Source organism: Temnothorax nylanderi, unplaced genomic scaffold (assembly GCF_030848795.1).
Source record: "Temnothorax nylanderi isolate EJ_2023f unplaced genomic scaffold, tnyl_v1.0 TNYL_tig0027_pilon, whole genome shotgun sequence".
NCBI lineage: Eukaryota > Metazoa > Arthropoda > Insecta > Hymenoptera > Formicidae > Temnothorax > Temnothorax nylanderi.
In genome coordinates, this window is record NW_027249089.1 from 175,609 (window position 1) to 194,399 (window position 18,791).

At 43.1% G+C, this 18,791-nt stretch overlaps 2 protein-coding genes across 11 annotated transcripts; one reads left to right on the plus strand and one right to left on the minus strand.

Annotated features, from left to right (window-relative positions):
* The first annotated feature begins 26 nt into the window (after nt 1-26).
* Nucleotides 27-17,756, plus strand: Psf2 (DNA replication complex GINS protein PSF2-like protein). Of its 9 annotated transcripts, XR_011717667.1 has the most exons (9): nt 27-619; nt 794-902; nt 989-1,150; nt 1,340-1,400; nt 5,620-5,780; nt 6,237-6,366; nt 14,141-14,372; nt 15,340-15,644; nt 16,371-17,756. XR_011717667.1 is itself a non-coding variant. In XM_071701669.1 (5 exons), exons 1-4 carry the CDS (start codon nt 375-377, stop codon nt 1,397-1,399), a joined length of 576 nt encoding a protein of 191 aa, XP_071557770.1. In that variant the 5' UTR covers nt 27-374; the 3' UTR covers nt 1,400-1,404; nt 16,371-17,756. The 9 variants fall into 9 exon arrangements, 2 of the variants coding, with proteins under 2 accessions (XP_071557770.1, XP_071557769.1); XR_011717665.1 differs by lacking the exon at nt 14,141-14,372 and having other exon boundaries at nt 1,340-1,404; XR_011717666.1 differs by lacking the exon at nt 14,141-14,372 and having other exon boundaries at nt 15,340-16,063.
* Nucleotides 1,638-16,503, minus strand: Traf4 (TNF receptor associated factor 4). 2 transcript variants are annotated; one of them, XM_071701665.1, is made up of 7 exons: nt 16,363-16,502; nt 10,194-10,367; nt 5,011-5,115; nt 4,754-4,915; nt 4,185-4,502; nt 3,463-3,723; nt 1,638-2,928 (listed from the first exon to the last, which is right to left on the minus strand). In XM_071701665.1, exons 2-7 carry the CDS (start codon nt 10,365-10,367, stop codon nt 2,575-2,577), a joined length of 1,374 nt encoding a protein of 457 aa, XP_071557766.1. In that variant the 5' UTR covers nt 16,363-16,502; the 3' UTR covers nt 1,638-2,574. The 2 variants fall into 2 exon arrangements, with proteins under 2 accessions (XP_071557766.1, XP_071557767.1); XM_071701666.1 differs by lacking the exon at nt 10,194-10,367 and having other exon boundaries at nt 16,363-16,503.
* Nucleotides 17,757-18,791: the final 1,035 nt, after the last annotated feature.

The following is an 18,791-nucleotide window of genomic DNA, read 5'->3' on the forward strand; positions in this document are numbered from 1 at the left end:
AGTATTGTCATGATAAATTATATATATTATTTTATACTCTTACGCGAAAGCGAAAGTGCGCAGCCTGAGCCGGCGCGGCGCGCCCGACATTCGAGATCCAAGACGCAACTCGCAAGACGCAACAAGTGGCGGGACTGGCGGGAGAACATGGCGGCGGCCATAACGTGCTGTGCGGTGTTCCCGCCTTTTTCGATTTGCCACACCGAAGGGACCGAGGATCGCCTGGGATCGCCGGAGAGTACGTTGGACTCGTTGGAGCCGGTGCGTCGGGCTGGAGCAGGCTGGAGTCACTCGGAATGCGTCGGGAAGCGCCGAGATACAGCTGTAGACGCGCGGGTATCGAAGAACGATCGAGTTGACGCTTCGAACGAGGGATGGATCCGAGCGAGGTCGAGTTTCTCGGCGAGAAGCAGCTGGTCAGCATAGTGCCGAACTTCAGCTCCGACGTGATCTACCTGATCTCGGGTTCGGTGGGGCCGTTTCGCGCCGGTTTGCCGGTCAAGGTGCCGATCTGGCTCGCCGCGTGTTTGAAACAAAAGCAGAAGTGCCGTGTCGTCAGGCAGGAATGGATGGACATCGAGAGTCTGAACGAGAGGAAGGAGATGGAAAAAATGTCCAAGTAAGTCGATCCCTTATTGCCAGAATTTCTCGTTACTTGTCGTGACGTGACGTCTCATTTTCTCGTCAACCTCGGTATTTCACCTGAGTATTCCGACGTATACGTTCAATCCAACTCCATGGTATTTCGATTTAACTCGATACGCCTATATTTATAAAAATTGCAATGTACCAGGTTGTTCACGGAGATGCCGAGCAGTCATTATATGGACGAGAGTCAAATCTTGCTGAACGTGGCGAACGACGATATCCCTGACGCGGATGGAATAAGAATCGCCGTGAAGGTAAGCAGGACCGACTGGATGTAATATACAAGAGATAACACTTGTACGAAAGATAGACGTCATATGTGGAAGTTTGTGTATTGTAGGACATATGGGATATAAGAATGTCTAAATTGCGCACATCCGTGGACGCTTTTGTGAAGAGCGAGGGAGTGCACGCGAGATTGGATCATCTGACCGCGATGGAGATCAATGGAATACGTCCACTGCTGCCACACGCGTTAGATCAAATGTTACGGATACAATCTGTAAGTACAGGTTTACAAATAGCATATCTATTAAATTAGACAGCAGATATTGGTATATCTATTTTCCTTATATACATAATGCAGGAACTCTGTCAGCTTTATTGTCACTGCACACTATTATTGCCATAATTTTTATCATATTGCAATAATTATTTTATATATGAGCTCATTTCTATCGTCTTTTTGCAGGCAAATGCAGGAGAAATGAATTCCCAGCAGCAAAGCAGCAGTGGGTACGGCAGTATGTAAAGCAAGTAATATCTATTACTTATTAATTATTTATATTAGTGTTATTGTGATATTATCACTAAAAAGATGTGAATATTTTGATTATTTTTATAGTTTAATCGTACAATCGAGAAAGCTTTATACCTAATATTTTGTGTATTTTATTATATGTATATAAGCGCTTGATATATGTCGTATTTCAATATTCAATCGTATTGGATCATATGGTATAAATGCAGGAAATGAAGTGCAAGACATATTGCATTTTATATGTGAATATTATATAACGCTTTTATTAGCCAACTTATTTTCAAATTGTTACATACATTCACTAGCATATCTCGATCACATTTTCTCATTATTACTATGTGTAATAAGTGCGTATTTACATTGGTGCATCTGTCTCGATTGCTCTTCGTTGTCCATTATCGTATGGCATTCCGCATTTATATTTACATTTGCTAAGCCTATAGTACACACAGTCTCTTAACAATCTTTGATTTTTTTCTCCTTAAAAGTAGTCGCGCGATCGTAAGGCCACTCATTAGAAAAATCAAGGCGTCTCGCTCTCATTCGTTAAGAGTTTTCGAAAATATACATACAATTTTTCGTAAGAATTATTAGAAAGACAGCAAAAGTACTCGCAAAATGTCGCATAATAATAAGTAATAATTAATATTAAATGTTTGTGTGTCTCGATTACACGCCACATACGATAAAGAAATTAGATAAAAAAGAATGAGAAAATTGAAAAAGTTAAATGCATTCTGGCGCATTACGCATTTGGCAATGTTAATAAATTAATTATTATTACAATTATCGGCAATATTTTCAATAACATGAGTTAATAAGTGAAAACTATTATGACGCAGACAGGCGGCAGCATAGGTTCCCGTGCGTTTTCAGTCGATTTTAATTTGAACTACCGTGCATTATTTAAAACGACATAAGTACCGTACGTCCCGCTCAAGCGAGTAAAAAATATCACATAAGGCGAGATTCATAGTCTGATCTTATATCTAAGATCGTCTTGAGTCTGGTTGAGATTGGCAATCTTAAAACTCCATACAACCAATGAAGCGATCGTACACAACGCCTCGAGATCGTGCTCAGGACGATAAGATCGGACTATGAATGCCGGTCATAAAATCCGCGTTTCCAGAAATGTAACGTTTCAGAATCGTTCACGTGTTCCCTTAAACCGCTACGATTTTACTGGGATCCACTTTAACTCGAATGAACATGGTATCGTCTTTGACGAAGTGTCGTTTCTTCACCATCTCGTGAGAAACGAATCTCGGGAAGCCAAAACCAAGAGAATCCGGTTCGCGGCTCGGTCGCTGAAAATTCTTCCAGGTCGGGTCCGGTATGAAGCTTTCCACAATGTTGCAGGCCTTTTCCGCGATGACCGTCTGATCGAACATCGTGAACGACACGCTGTGCGAGAACGGCCATCGCAGGAGCGCGTCGTATTCGCCGGGTAGGATCTTTATGTATATTGAAATGTGACTGCCCTCTCCGGTCCCGTTTCCGTTTAAGAAAATGGAAGCCTATAAAATCGAAAAATTATTTTAGGAAATCAACACTCAGCATTTAATTTTCTAGTTCCAATTATCTGGACAGCACGAGTGCATGAAAATCCATAAGATAATCAAGGCAATAGAGTTCTATTTTGTATATTTATTTAAGAGACTTTTAACTGCTTTGAAAAATACGTGAAATCTAGTGACTCTATTATGTGTGTATATCTCTTATAATTTCTATAATAATTATAAAATCCTATTTAAGGCTCTTATCTCACCAATTGCAATCATACTGAATTTTGATATTGAATATATAATTTACTTTTACAATATATGTGGAGTGATACGATTGATGTTCGAGAAACTCGTGTACATCATATAATATAAAAAATTATAATTTTGACATTACGGCCGCTCCTGAGGTAGAGTATCACACAAGTTCTGCGGTTCTTTGTTAAGATGCAGCAACATGAGACTGGATAGTAGGTGTCGGCACGAAAATTGAGTCGAAAATTATAATTGAAATCGATCACTGATTTATATAATGTTCAATATACACACCTGTAACTTATATCCATATTGACTAGTATAAAAAGGTGGGCTGACAAGCTCCATTCCTTCCTTCGCTTTCGCTTCCGACATCTTGGCGGCATAATCCGTGACCTTCCATATAAGCGTGCCCGTGTAATTTAACGAAAGCTTGCTAATCGCCGATTTCAAGCTCGTAATTTGATGTTGCTGCTTCGTCACCAGGCTACACATGAGGCTTAGATGCATCTTTGCGGATTCCTCCAGATGTTTATCCAGCGAGAACCTATTTCCCTGTTACAGAAAGATCGTGGCGTAACGTTTTTTGAACTAGAATAAAAATAATAGACGAGATAGGCTTCTCGTTTAAACACAAACAAATTATAAATAATTTAATAGAATTAATTTCTCAAAGTTACGAACATTTAAAATTACAACGTCTCATTGAATATCAACCGATTGATTTCTCTCTTTTTCATGGTATTCACTCGCTTATTCTCGCGAAAAAAATTGAAATTTGTACCCAGAAAATATTAAGGTATGGAAAGTTTGTTTTAATTCATATTAAATATATTTAGTTATACCCTTGGAGTGATGGCTAGGATATTTGATACATAAAAAAATATTAAAAATCGATCTCTCATTTCAAACATCGGGTATTCTATTTCGCAGAAATAAAACCCGTTTCAATACGTTTTAATTTATTTACCCTTTATGCAAGCGGATATAAGCTATAACGTGCGAAAAAATAGTACCTTGAAGCGGCAACCGGCGTCCTTGAACGTACAGGAAAGTAGATGCGTGGTGCAATGATCCTTCAGATGAACCTCGAGATCCTCTCGGGGCAGCACCGCGGTTTCGCAACGATGAGGACATGCAACCGGGAATCGACCACATTTCGCGTGATGAGCGCCGAGCGTATCGAAAACGAATTCTTTGTTACAGTAACGACAGGCGACTAGTCTCTTGGCGCACTCCCCCAGCTTGTGTTGGCCGAGGTGTCGCCTTTGCACCTTCATGCCGCACTTGTTTTCGCAATAAAGAGGCTCGTAACCGCATGTCCCCGTGTGTTTCTACAAACATTGCGTTTTTACAATTATACTTTCTAAAACCAATAACTCTTGAAGGCATCTCCAGTAGAAATAACAAATTTTTAAAAACTGCTAAAAAAAATTTAGCAATTATTTTGTGCGAAAATAATTGAGAAAAAAAAATAAATTTGGTAAATAGGTGACGATAAAATTATCTTCCGATTGTTACTGACACAATCGTTGAAAGCTCTCTGAGATCTCGTTAATTCTCGCGCGTGTGGGAATCATTATACCTCTAAGGTGTGTCCGGTAAATTCTTTGGCACAAAAGTCGCAACGGGCTCTACGCTGAGCGCAGGTGTACTTCAGATGGTCCTCCATGAGTACGCGAGGAATCATCGCCCCGCATTTATTGCCGCAAGGAACTGCATCGTGCTTACACGTGTTCAGGTGCGCCTGTGATAAGAGGGAAATAATCTAAATTTAGTCGGACCGTCGAGGCTCATTCACATTCTATGTAATATACCGAGCACTCTTCACGATGACTTTACCTTCAACTTCCTCAGCTCGTCCGACCATTTGCAGCCGTCCTTGTGATGTATGCAGTATACGATGGAGCCCATTATTGCCTTTTCTGCCTCCGTGTCTTGGAAGTTCTGGAAAAGACCAAGACGAAGACGTTATTTGCCTTCGTCCGTTCGCCATTTGTCGAAACGTAAAACGTAAAACCGTCGATGCGCGTATACCGTAACCCGAAATGTAAACGTCCGGATTATTAATGGATCAAAATCTGTAGTTTTCGAAGAATCTTTTTAGCAAAGTCCCGTTACCTCGTTTTACGATCCTCTTACCTTTTCCCACGAAATATTTGCAATGACGTGTATTTTTAATTTTTATTCTTGAAATATGTTAAAATTTAGAAATAATTAAAGCTCTTCTCTCCACTCGATAAAGGAGCACAACGCGTAATATTGTATTTATACAAATTATAATCGTAAAACGTAACCATAAATTATCGCGAACTCTATTTCAGTTTATCGGTGATTTAGAAACAATTTCATTTGAATTATTCAAACTGGAAACTCTCTTGAACTGTTCGAACGTGCAAATGTGTTTAAAGCTTTGTCTGATCTGTAATAACCAGTAAATTATTTTCGAAGTTGCCACTGGCTGGGCTACTTTTCGGAATAGCGAAGTGGTAACACGGGATAAAGCGCCATGGGAGATGCTGCCTCATGCAGAGAACCGCGTGGGTGGTGCAAGCCAGGAATATTTTGAACCCATTGTCGCGTTACTCGAGCGATTGCACTATAATAGCGATGTAAGTACACAATTTCGTTTCCAAACTTAATTCAGCAAACAGACGAATGTAAAATATATATATATATTTTGTTTTCAATATTGTCAAACGTAAAACAACAGAACAATTTTCGTCAGTCAAAGTAATGCGTAAAAATTTAGAAATTTTTAATAATAAGTAAATTTATTACGATAAGTGCAGTTTAATACAATCGTTTGCTGTTTCGAATATTTTTGAACGTTTAGAAAGACGTTTAGAACGTAGAGAATTGCCAAAAATATCCCAATTATATCGGATTGATAGACGCTCGACCGTACAAGACAATTAACAACCATGCACGCTACATGCATGCGAATAACTCTGAGAACTTTAATAATTTCCCGTTTCTCTCTCCTCTCACTTTTTCTCTTTCCCTTTCTCTTTCTATTGGATTTATTTGCGGAAATTGTTTTCTTAAAAAGCGTTTCGGGTTTTCAGAAAAAGGAGCCGTGAGATACAATCCACCTTTATACCATTCATATACAAATGCATCCGGCGTATAAATGCGTGCGCTCGGAGACGCTTGGAAGTTGAAACCTGCACGACCGGCAAGGTCGAGGAACTTAGCGTAAGTAACGCAACCAACCCAGCCGTTTAGAGCGGCGAGATATAAACAGAAAAGAAATGAAAGAGACAAACATGCCTTCTCGCTTTTGAGATCGCTCTCGAACACTGTATATCGAACGCTTTTTAAAAGTGGAACGCTCCGAAAGAGGAAAAAACGTAGAAGAAATTGGAGAACCTGAGCTATCTTGTCTCAAAATAAATCGAAACAAAGAATAAATTACCTAGCGTTTCAAATTCATCATAGCGTAAAGATATAGTCATATTAAACAGGCCGGGAAGAGCGATTAAGAAAAGAGATAGAGTCAATAACAACAAATATAACTCTGGAACTTTAAAGGAATAAATAAGCAGAAACTCTGGAAGTTTCTGCTCTACTAATCGTAAGTCGTTCATTGTTCCCTCCTCGAATGAGGTTCTTTTCGCGTCGTATTAGGTCCCCAGTATTAAAATACTAGGCACCGCGGCAGGTAAGCATGACGGTAAAGTAACGGACAATCGATCTTTGCGCGTTCCACTTATTCTTCGTACCTTGCAGCGTCGGATGTTCAATGTTCAATACTCAGTGTCATTGCCATCATAAACGGTCGATCGGCGTAATTTATGTAATCATGATTTTTTTTTTCTTTGCGTGACCTCGACGAACCAGATGCGATCTAGATCGAGATCCGTGTTGTAACAACGAGCGAGTCATGTAATATTCATGATTGTTTCACATCGTTTTTTCAGATTGCGTAAATATATATTATTACTCGTATTATTTTATTTTATTTTCGGAATTATTTTAGAGGAATTAAAAATCCGATTGATTGCTCGTATTACTTTGATCGGCAGCATTCTCAGGCTGTTTAAGCGTTTTTGACGCGGCTCTACTCATTAAAGTACTCGACAACGTAAATGGTCGCTAAAAATTAGACATTCTCCTTGGCGACTGTTGGCGACACATAAAAAGAATATTCCCACGAATCGACTGTTGCGAACTCGCGCTCCATTCGAAACGACCGTCTCTTTTCGGTCCCGCCGGAGCGCACGACCTTGGCGAATATATGGTCGAAAATTAACATACGACGCGACGTGTGTTGATCTCACCGCCTCCTCATTCCCAAAAACGATCGAATCCTCAAGCGAATAATATCACATCGAGATAATAAATGGATCACTTTAGCTATTCGAAGCGCAGTAATTATGATACAAAACCGCCTTTTTAATTCTTTCGCGTTCCGCATGGCAGCTTTATCATTTCTTGATCGCCTTACAGATTGCTGACCGCTAATAGAATTATCCATTAGCAGTCAGCAATCTGTAAAGCAGTGTTTTTGATTCGAAATAGAAACAATTCGTGGAACATTGATATAAAGAGAGTTTAATGTGGTGTAAACACGAATTATATAATCCATGACACACTCCGAATTTTTATATTTCTCTGAAAATGACTGAAATCGATACTTCAAATTTCTATATCTCACATAATCTTATTATCCTATATATTCTTCGCATACATTTCATATGTATTTTTATTATTCGCCTTCTTTTTTAATAGTTTTTTTCTTCTTTCTTCTAAAGTAAATTTAATTTCTTCGTACACGCATCCTTCAATGTACGTAGCAAGAATTTTCAGACAGACTCGTGCCCGACGATTCATACAAATTAGATAGGTTCGTGTAGAAAAGTCCGTGAAGAGTAATTCTTATTTCGATATTTTTTCCACGCGCGCACGCGGAATATTTAGACGATTGCGTATACTGTCCCAAAAAGGTGTGAATCGAGGAAATCGAGGTAAGATACGGCGTCCATTCGCGTCGCGAAAGATAAGTGATTGTTTACGTTAGCGGTCGTAGGAGATGTATAAGATGCGCGCAAACGAATGGAGGTTCTCTCGCGTGGCTTCCCCTCGCAGCGAGCTGCGCCCGTGCCGCGGAGCGTAACGTTCTCGTTCACTCGAACGGCGGAGTTCATCGCCGTGGAATGCGCGACGAGGAACAATGCGCGAGGAAGAGGAGGAGAACGCGAAGCCGCGCCACTTCCGGCGCAGACCGACCGGGGAACGCCGTCGTCGTCGTCGTCGTCGTCGTCGTCGTCGCCGTGAGAAGAGAGGGGGGCGACAAAGAGAGAGAGAAAGAGAGAAGCCGAGAGCCTTTAATATAACGCACTGTAATTACCGCTCGTTGGACTAAACGTAAACCGTCGTCCCGTGTGTTATCTCGCATTCTCGCATTCTTGAGCAGTGGAGAATGACACGGGGGGAACCACAAAAGGTCGCGACGATTGCGGACGCGCGCGCTCTTACTTGGATTTGAAACACACGCGTTCGCAGTTGAATTAACGAAGCGATTCGCCCGAACCGAGAACCGACGACGCACCAGGCGTATCGGTTTAAGAAATTATCCTCCTCGAACGAAACGATGCATCTTCCCACTTTCTAATAGCCTCATTGAATTCGCTAATCTGCGTTATACAATGCGATCGTATCTTATTCTGCTCGTATATTTCTATACACAACAGAAGAAGAACGGCGCGGCATGCTCCGTTTTAGAGTTCAACGAAGTAACTTCGAACGGGATTGTTTCCGGTGAAAATTAGTAGGCATATTTGAAATTTGAATTTTTTCTAACCATAGGAATTGTAACTTTGAATTCCATTCGATAAACTCGTTTAATTGAAGAATTTATAGCGAATAATCCTCTCTTCAGTTCTTTTAGACGAAAATGAGAGAAAATATAGCGTTAAAATTAATACTTTTAATTATTAATTAATAATCTAATTAATTGTATATCATAACGGTCCTGTTTCACTTATTATATTATTGTTAATTAATAATTTTTTACGCTAACAAGAAAGATAAAATCCGAGATCTCGGAAATTCTCATTCACTTTGTTAAAACTGTGTTTGCTAACATCAGTTAACTCCAATTTAACGTATTCTTCTTAGATATCAGGGATCCGGAAATTGCGCTGAGCAAGTCAATTATGAAATACTTGGGGGGGTTCTTTTAACCGAGCACTTGGCGTCACCGCCGTTCGTTGGATCGAGCGAGACGCGATATATCGTCCGTGCGAGGAAGGAGCCGCGGCAACGGGAGGAGAGGTCGAACGACTTCGGAAGCGGTCGAGGCCATCTGTTACGCTCGGTTCCCACGCTTCCGCTGCCCGCCGCCGGTCCGGTCGTGCCTTACAGCCGGCATTTTATTCCAGTGAGACGGTACCGGGCGCTCGCGCACGAAATTCCACGAATCATACGGGCGCGAAGCGCGAAGAAAAACGCGAGCTTCGTCATCGTCGTCGAGTCCTCGTCGCGTCGTCGCCGAGTGTTGGCGCAACATCTGGCGACAATATTGAAACGCGGCGGCTGTCGCGAAGAACCGTTCTCTCCCGGCGCGGAATTTCTGCATCTTGGAGTCAACGGTCCCGACGTAATCACCGTAAACTTATTCCCGATGTCCTCGCCGGAAGCGACGTTGATATCGGAAACCGTCGTTTCCGTCGATGCACTTAACGGCGTATCTCTCTTTTTCTTTCTCCCCGCCCGCAGTTTACATTATTATATTGTCATCGCGAAAATGATCGTTACAAAAAACCAAATTTTCCGTCTAACGAAATGAAGACAAATATGTGATTATCATACGTGTTCACACATATGATGTCTTTTTTATTCTGATCTTCCGATCGTGCAGCCTGTGCAAAAATATGTTAGATACTTCGATATTTAGATAAGGAAGCATCGTTATTCTACTAACTGTTAACTTTGCAAGATGATTAATGAAAAGCCAAAAAGAGAAACGGGGAAACAAGGCAAAAAATGTAAAAAAAAAATTAAAAAGAAGTGTGTCAAACCTCGTCGGTAATTATAGGCGCTTTGTCCATGGTGTCGTTGATCGGGCTGGGCGGTGACGTGGGGCTAGCGCTGGGGCTTACGTGGAAACCCTTGGACTCCTTGGCGGGTCTCTGAGGCGACACCCTCGCCGGGAAGCTCAGGGTCTTGGTCCACTGCGACAGACCGCGCACCATCTTCAAAGTTAAAGGCACTAACGTCACTCGCGCAACTGAGGTGACTCGGGTCCGCCGCTGGTACCATTCAGTTTCGCGGCTCGCGAAAGAGGGACATGGTCGTCGCTTGTTTTCCGTTTAAATCGCGTTCCCACGGGTCCGAGTGTGTGCGTGTGTGTGATTCGCACCTCTTACTCGCGATCCGTTTCCCGAGAAGCCGAGGAGACTCGAGCCGATTCGAGTGTCGCGGTCGTGACACTCGACAGGAAGTTGCGTGCCCGTACAATGTAATCTGACTTGACTCGACCTCAGGTAAACCTCGAGAAACCTGCCAAACACGGACCTATTCGAGCAGACTGCTCTCGGCTTGGTAACGCGCGAGACCGAGCTCACTGATGAACTGACACGCAGGCTGTGACTAGCTCCACAGCTCCCCTGGACCCCATCATGGTGTCGATGGGGACGACGAGGACGGTAGTAGTAGTGGTGGTTAGGCCGATGGTGGAGGAGGAAGAGGAAGAGGCGGAGGAGGAGGAGGAGGAGGAGGAGGAGGAGGAGGAGGAGAAGGAAGAGAAGGGGGAAGAATCGGTCGCGAGCCAGAAGAGCCGTTGGAGCGACCGGGAGACTGGCTCTGCGAAGGATGGTGCATGATGCGATCATGCGAATGTAGTTTCCCAGTTTCTCGTTCTACCCGCATTATCCCCCGTAACTTCCTGAAATCTCTCCCGAAAGAGTGTGGGAACTCGGAATGATGAATGAGAAAGGCGATCGCGACCGAGCGATTTGTTTCGTGAATTGTAATTCAATATGTTACAGTCTACAGATTCGTAGAACTTGTTGATAAACTTGTTGACTTCGTCAACGTTGATAAATTGATTTAATTTGGCCAGTTAGTTTAGGATCTTATTTTTAAAAGGTGGAAAGAGATGAAGGAAGACTAATTGAGTTAAGATTAAGGCTAAAAGATGTCGGCGAAACCGGTCTTTAGACCAATTCACCCCCGTAAGAATAGACTTTTGTTTTGGGAGAAGATAACCGGAGGAAACATGATAACTGAGAGAAGACCACTGTCGGGAAGCGGAAAGGAGGGAGGGACAGGTCGTGAATGAAGGAGCATGTGCATGTAAAACAGGAATCCGCTCTCTCTTTCTCCTCCTCTCTCTCCTTCTCAGGCGGCGAACAGGTACGATCCTGCACAATCCTGCAGAGTACCTTTCAAAACGTTTGCCTAGAACTTAGGTCATCATTCCATTATAATTAAGACATCGTTTTGCTTTTAATTTCGTAACAAAGTACTTAATTATCAAAATATCTTCCCTTCCACCTTGCTCCCTTGATTAATTATCGACGAGAAATTTTCGCGGTATTGCGCGACTCTCTGACATAAAGAAACTGATCGGCGTGCGAAAGAAAGCCTTAAAGAAGAACCTGATTTCCGTCTCGATACCGGAATGACCCTTTCGGAGACAAAGAGCTCTATCAACGACGTGATCGGAAAGGAAAGAGAGAGAGAGAGAGAGATACCTAAGCGTGTTGCCAACTGCAGGTTTGTGGAGTAGCGAGCGGAGGTGGAGGGGGCGAGAAAGAAAGAGAGATAAGAGGGAAGGTGGGTAGGTGGGGAGAGTAACGACATCGCCGGACCTATATTGCTGCCCGGTAGGCACGCCAATGCACACCGTGCATTCAACTGTGCGCGGACCGGATCTAGCCCAGCTGCGGCCTTCTTCGACCTTCCCCCCACCGATGATCGGCGAGGGGGGACAAGCCCCGGCTCTCTTGACCGGCGGCCGTCCACTCCAAATCTTCTCCTGACAATCGCGAAAGCGATCCGCCCGTGGATCACGGGCTTGCACGGGTTACAGGCCACGAAGCCGAAAGGGTGTCGTTCGGCGGTCGAATAAATATCTAGGCGTGCACGCGCCTCACTCGTCGAACCTTCGCCATCCGAGCGTTGCTCCTCGAATCGCTTTGGAGCGGTAATAACGATTATTACCGCTATTATACTCCTTTACCTTTTAATATATATATATCTTCGTTTGTCTAGCCCTCTACATTTTCACTGAACCGTTCACGAATTTAAGAAACTTTTTGTATAGAGATATGTGTAAATAAGATAATTGATATGTATTTTTCTGAAGATGTCGGTCTTTAAGAATAGATCTTTTATATCGTAATATAAAAATTATAATTGACAGATGACAGATTACAAGAGTGAAACAAAGCGATAGTAAAATCCGTATGTAATATGAAACTTTTGGACGAGTTAAAATCTTTTTATATCCTGGCGTTTACGAAGCATCTAAGCGTTATCGAGGAATATTTAGGAGTTTTTCGAGGAGTTTTTGTACGATATGTTTTTAGAAGGATCATAAGGTCATATACTACTTACAATTAGTAAAACAAACGATTCTTTGTCTTTAATAGACTTCTAAATGTCAAAGGATATCGATATCCCTTCAACCCTTTGTGGTCACACATGTGTCGAGCTGAACTATTCGACCTAGCAACAAGTAAAACAAAAACAAGCCTCCGATATTTGTACGTAAGATTTAAAATAACGAAAGTAGCATTTTTAATCAGTACAATTACTTAACTACGACACTCAATCAATTACTCAATCGTTCGCCAATCATGCGCTTGTACTTGACGCCGCGTGCATCTGTCCCTCGATCACGTGGACTGCAGAACGTGGAACGTGAACGTGCGCGAGCAATCTGCACGATCGCGACCCGATCGGAAAGTCTTCTCTTTCCGAGGTAGGGATTTTCGTCGAGTCCTCGCACGCTGTCCTGCGGCCAGACAGACGGGGCGTATAGGATACAAAGGTGCGCCTTTTCGAAGAGCGCGCCGGCGATCCGAGCAGCACCTGGCCCAAGACGATGGGAGGGATCGAGCACATGCGGAGGATAGGAACGGAGCGCGCACCGTTCCGGGGAGTAATGTTGGGAAGTGTGCAGCTGTCACACAGCAGCTGCGAACCTCTTTCTATCTCCCACCTCTTCTTGCTCGGCGACCGGCCAGCCTTCCTCCGGCGCGGCGCCTCCTGCACCTTTTGCCTCGCATCGGCTGCACGCCGCCGCCTAATTCCTGCCTCGGCATACTAATTCTTTTACGGATTTTTATACCCTGTCGCAGTGAATTCGTGAACGCAGCTGGAAGCCGTACCAGCGTAGCAACGGAAGGCCAAAAGATATGGTTTAAACTTTAAAGCACGTATCAGCGATTATAATGTCCTTTAATCGACATTCTTTGGACATACCTTAGATGCCTTCTGTGCCTCCGCGTTATCTTGAAAGCGAGTCTATTGGAGTAATAAATGTCGTACAATTAGTATAAACACGTTTATTACATTTATTCTATAAATGTAATAATGTAATGTAAATGTATTGCTCACGTGATTGTTTATGAGCTTCTAACTAGACTGATCTTTTTGCTTTTGTCAATATTGTGTTCTGATCGAATTTTAATCGACTCTGTATTCTTCTTAAAGACGGAGTCTATTAAAATACAATTTTCTTAAATACAGAGTCGTTTAAAACACAATCGTACATAAAATGGATGGATTTCGTTTAGTTAAATAATGATAATATAATAGATTTTTCAATAAGATCGATAATTAAATTTACTAGTTTTTATAAAAAGACTTTCAATTATATCTCATATTTTCTTCTTGCGTATGTGTGTGTGATACGTTGATTTATAAATTACACTTAATAAAACGCTTATCTCTCGATCGTTATGAGGCAAATTGTTCCTTAAGTAATCGGTGACTGTGATGATTTATTTTACGCCAGAGAGAGGCCCGCATATCTTAACTCCGTTTCGAAACCAACTACCACCATCGCGAGGAAAAAAAGCATCTTTACTTCTTTCCGAGATGAAAAGATCTGCCTGCATCTGTGCTCGCACATCAGCTGCCTCTTGTGTAAAACTAAACTTCCTACCCTGCCCACACATCTGCTTTCTTATGGCACATCCGTAGTGGATGTTGCGCGACATATCTCCACAATAAGTACAGACAAAGAGGTAATACATTCGCTGATCTCTAATTTTCTATTTTTTTTTCCATATTTTGTGTATTATTTGCGATATCGTAAATCGCGTGACGCTTGTTTTTCTTTACCGTCATAATAATTCTATTTTACTTTCGTTATAATTCGTAGATACATATGTATCATTTGGACAAGTCCAATTTTTGCACCACTCATCGTATGACTATTAGAATACTGAATAATAATATAGTTTGATTTAAACGAACAGGTTTGTCTGATTTTATCATTTAAGTTTTTTGATGAGGCGTATATAACTTACGACAGACTTGGAATAATCTTATCTTCTTTAAAAAAAAATAAAAAAAAATCGAGAGAATAAACCGTATTCCTGTCCTATATCTGCATATGGACCTTTACGGTCACTTGTGATTATTTACGCTTGCGTAATCGACGTTAGTGTAGCTAGCGTGGAAGCGCAATGGAAGACTCGTGTCGCAAATACAGCCAGGTGAAAGGAAAGTTTCGCAGCGTTTCGTATACTAGATAAGTTAGTGGATTCTTCAGAGTAACGTCGGATCTTCGACATATTATTCGCTTATCTCAGACCTTGAATTGATTTTTTTTTCCGTTTCAATTGCGATACCATTTTCAGAAAACTTCCAGCTGTAGTTCTCGCTATTATACACATTACGAAAAAAAGAGAACAGAGAGAAGAAGAGAGAGAGAGAGAGAGAGAGAGAGAGAGAGAGAGAGAGAGAGAGAGAGAGAGAGAGAGAGAGAGAGAGAGAGAGAGAGATATTAAGAGATTAACAATTATATTTTATAAGTATCTATACAAACAGATTACGTCGAGATTGATTGTTGACACACAATATCTATATAAAAAAAAAGATTTCACTTTTCTAAATAAGCTTTTAATCTTCTGGAAGTAAAATTGATCGAGAACTCGAGATGAAAACGTGATGTCAATGATTCTGAGACAAATAACATATTTTTTGCAGGAGACAAGACATCTCGTTGGCTCGTTCTATGTCCCGGCGCTCCTCCTGCCAGCCTCGTCCCTTCTCTTCTAATCAGATCACTCTAAAGCCAGGAAATTCGGGCAGTCACAGAGCAATCGGTTCTCGCAGCTGTCGACGACTTCCAGAACGTGTCGGACGACGGCAGCTGCAGCGAAGCGCGGCGCATTACCCCGCCCAATTCGATCGGCAGAACGCCGATCGGCAGTGCGCTCGCTCGCTCGCTCTTCCGCTCCTACGTACGCGTATGTCGTGTACAAGGCGGTACAGTCGGGCGAGTTAAAACGGTATACCTGGATCGCGAGGCCCGCATTCGCGACGACACCTCCAAGTGACGCGAATCACCTGGCTCTTCGCGCGAGCACGGACGGACCGCGCGATTAATTATGTACAAGTAGAATCGCTTCTCAAAGGCGCAACGCGCCAGGAATCGCGAAGAAAAATCTCACCGCCGGATACGAGCGTATAAGAGACATCACTTCTGTACCCGCGTGTACGCGCGATACTGCGTGGCCGACACGTAGATAAGGGAAAGTTAAGGCCTCGCGAAGTCGACCGCGCGAAAATGCCGCTACCGCGACTCTTCGTCAAGTAGTTGTACGTTTACTGGACTCGCGGGAGACGATGAAAAATGAACCAAGAACGTTACCGGACAACCATTAGTCTCTTAAAAACATCGACGCGCCATTTACTAAGTTTGGAAAAAGTATACAAAATTCAAAGAATATTATTATTAGGCTAACAAGCTCCAACCCGGGCCTTAAATGGCAATTTCTTTAATTGATTGCATATTACATCGATCCTGTTTCACTTATTATTGACAATTTAACATTGTGTTCCGAATTAACGAGTAAATTAATTGATTAAAAAATATACATATAGTGCTATATATTAAAGAACAAACATTCTTTTCGGTATAAATCATCAATCAAATAATATATAACTTTATTGCACAACGTCTCCGGTCGCGAGACCATCGAACAGTCGTATTTATCGCAAACTTACCGTTTCAGATATCCGGTTGACATCATAGGTCGATGCGTTCGGCTGTCCGCGTCGAGGAACCAAAGCAGGCGTCGTCGAGATGGACGAGGACCGGTGCTCTTTAACGATTCAACAGCGTCGACAGGTGGTGTCGCAATTCAAGCGTGATCACCAAGTTCTCGCGGACTGAATATCTTGAACTTGCCTCCAAAGCCTTCTTTCAATCGCACTCGGTTAGAAAACAAGTTTACCTTAAACTCACTTTCTCCCCCTAAACTTACATCAAACTTGTCCCTCTCTATCTTATCTCGACGCTCAAGCTTGTATTTATTTCGAACTTGAAATAAGTTGCCGACGTTCAGCTACGCGTGTCTCAGCGGACCGGCGCGCACGGAATGTTCGAATGTGATGTTCAAACATCGTCTAATATGTTATAATATGTTCGATATTCTCCCTCTCGAACGGCAGACTCGACACACGCGCGCGACACGACCGGAGCTCCGTGTTTCCCGATGAAATGTCGAAATATCCGCGCGAGAGTCGTCGCGAACGTCTTCGCGACTGTCCGGTGAAGCGAGATGTTCGCGCGCGTTCGCCTGGGAGTTCGTCGAACCGCCTGGAGTTCTATCTATCGTCCGGCCCTCGACGAACGTCCCTGCTTATCGGAACGAGGGGATAACTCGCTCGCGTGTGCGCGCCCGCAGCCGCGCGACAGCGTAAAGTCGACTGCACAATCGCGTGCGGTCGCATTGCCGCGTACGTGCGACGTGTACACGCGACAAGATCGCGGCCCCACCGTGCGCTAGGCGAAACTAAGGTCCCTCGGGACCTTCGCTTCGGCGGCCGCAGGCCGGCGGGGCGTAAGGCGTAAGCGGGCCGGGCCCCCGTATACGGCGTGTACGCCTAGGTAACCACCAGAGGCAGGTGGCGGTAGACAGGTGAACGTGTTGGCGGAACACAGGAAGTGCCGGAGACAGAGAGGCGATACAAAAGCCCCTTTGGTAGAGGGGGAACGACGACGACGACGACACCGTCCGGACTCCGGAGGCTCGGAGGAAGAAGAGGGAGTGAGAACTCTCGCCAAGTGTGCCTAGAATTGCCTAGAAACAGAATTACCGGAGAACCGCGCGTAATAACCGAGGGAGAACCTTTCGAAAAAAAAGCGCGCTTTGGATTCTTTAAATTCGACGGAAGGAATCGGCCCCTTTCACAAAATAACACCCGATGGTACCGAGATCGGAAAAATCGAGTATGACGATGATTCGAATTAATTTATTCGAAAAGGACTCGGAGAATTAATCTGGATTTAAATGTTCCCCCATAAATTGTAACATAATTGCAGAGAAAACAATCTTCTTTCGCTTCTACTAATGACTAGAATTAACAAAAATTAATAAATAATAATTCATAGTTTATTAATATGTGATATTATTTTATTGTGTGATGACAATACTATTGGAAGAAGGAGGGGCAACGAGAATTCGCCAAGGGCCTAGAAACAGAATTACGGAAAACCGCGCGTAATAATCACGGGGAAAAAGCCAATCTGAATTCAATTCGATTTGATTTGTCGGAAGTAAAAAGCACTTCGTTTATAATTGGAAGCCATATATATTACCGTCTTGGTTCCCCACTTTTAGTTGGGGAAAAAAATCGGATTGTGGATCGTAAGCTCAACGTCACCCACGATATTCTAAGAAACGTGACTTACATAGCAATGATATACACAGCGGATGTCGTAATGATAACATTTAGAGCTGACTGCATCGCTTTTGTGGGGCATGCATTCATATTGCCTAATGACAGCTTTTGATGTCATCGACAAATAGTATATCCCCCAATATGAACTCGAATTATCTTATAAATTATAATCTCCCTTCTCTCTTCCGAGTACAAAACTGAAATTATATATTCCAAAAATCCACGGAGACGTTTAAGGAAGCCGTGGAGAGAAAGGGCACGTCCTCGGAAATCAGGAGATCATTCCGGTCACCCTAAATATCGCGTACATACATATCCCGCTTCGGGTTCGGCTCGTCCGCTCGTCAAGAGAGTTCACCGTGCTAAGCAACAACATGGCGTTATTATGCCGCTTGCGACTCGCCGCGTACATACAGGAATAGCTCGCACATGTCTCTCTCTCTCTCTCTCTTTCACTCTTTTGCTTCTCTCTTTTCTCTCCTCCCTGGTACGCGGTACGCGCATACATATGTCGTTACGAGCGTTCACGTAGGAAAAGCTCGCACTCTCTCGTTCTCTATCTCTATCTCTATCTCCCTTCTCCTCTCTCCTCCTTCTTCTCTCTTTCCCTTCTCTCTCTTCTTCTCCCTCTTTCTTCCTTTCTCGACGTTCTTCGACGGAGGATAGCACTGGATAGCACACGCAATCACGCAAAGCGCGACACACCGTCCTCCGCCGTTTCTCCATTACATCGCAACGCGATAGTGAAG

Coding starts and splice junctions, on each gene's coding strand:
- Psf2 (XM_071701669.1), top strand. CDS start 375: ATGGATCCGAGCGAGGTCGAGTTTCTCGGCGAGAAGCAGCTGGTCAGC. Junction 620..793: donor GAGATGGAAAAAATGTCCAA/GTAAGTCGATCC, acceptor GCAATGTACCAG/GTTGTTCACGGAGATGCCGA. Junction 1,151..1,339: donor AAATGTTACGGATACAATCT/GTAAGTACAGGT, acceptor GTCTTTTTGCAG/GCAAATGCAGGAGAAATGAA.
- Traf4 (XM_071701665.1), bottom strand. CDS start 10,367: ATGGTGCGCGGTCTGTCGCAGTGGACCAAGACCCTGAGCTTCCCGGCG. Junction 5,116..10,193: donor CGCCTATAATTACCGACGAG/GTTTGACACACT, acceptor GGTCTTTTCCAG/AACTTCCAAGACACGGAGGC. Junction 3,724..4,184: donor ACGCCGGTTGCCGCTTCAAG/GTACTATTTTTT, acceptor TTTCTGTAACAG/GGAAATAGGTTCTCGCTGGA.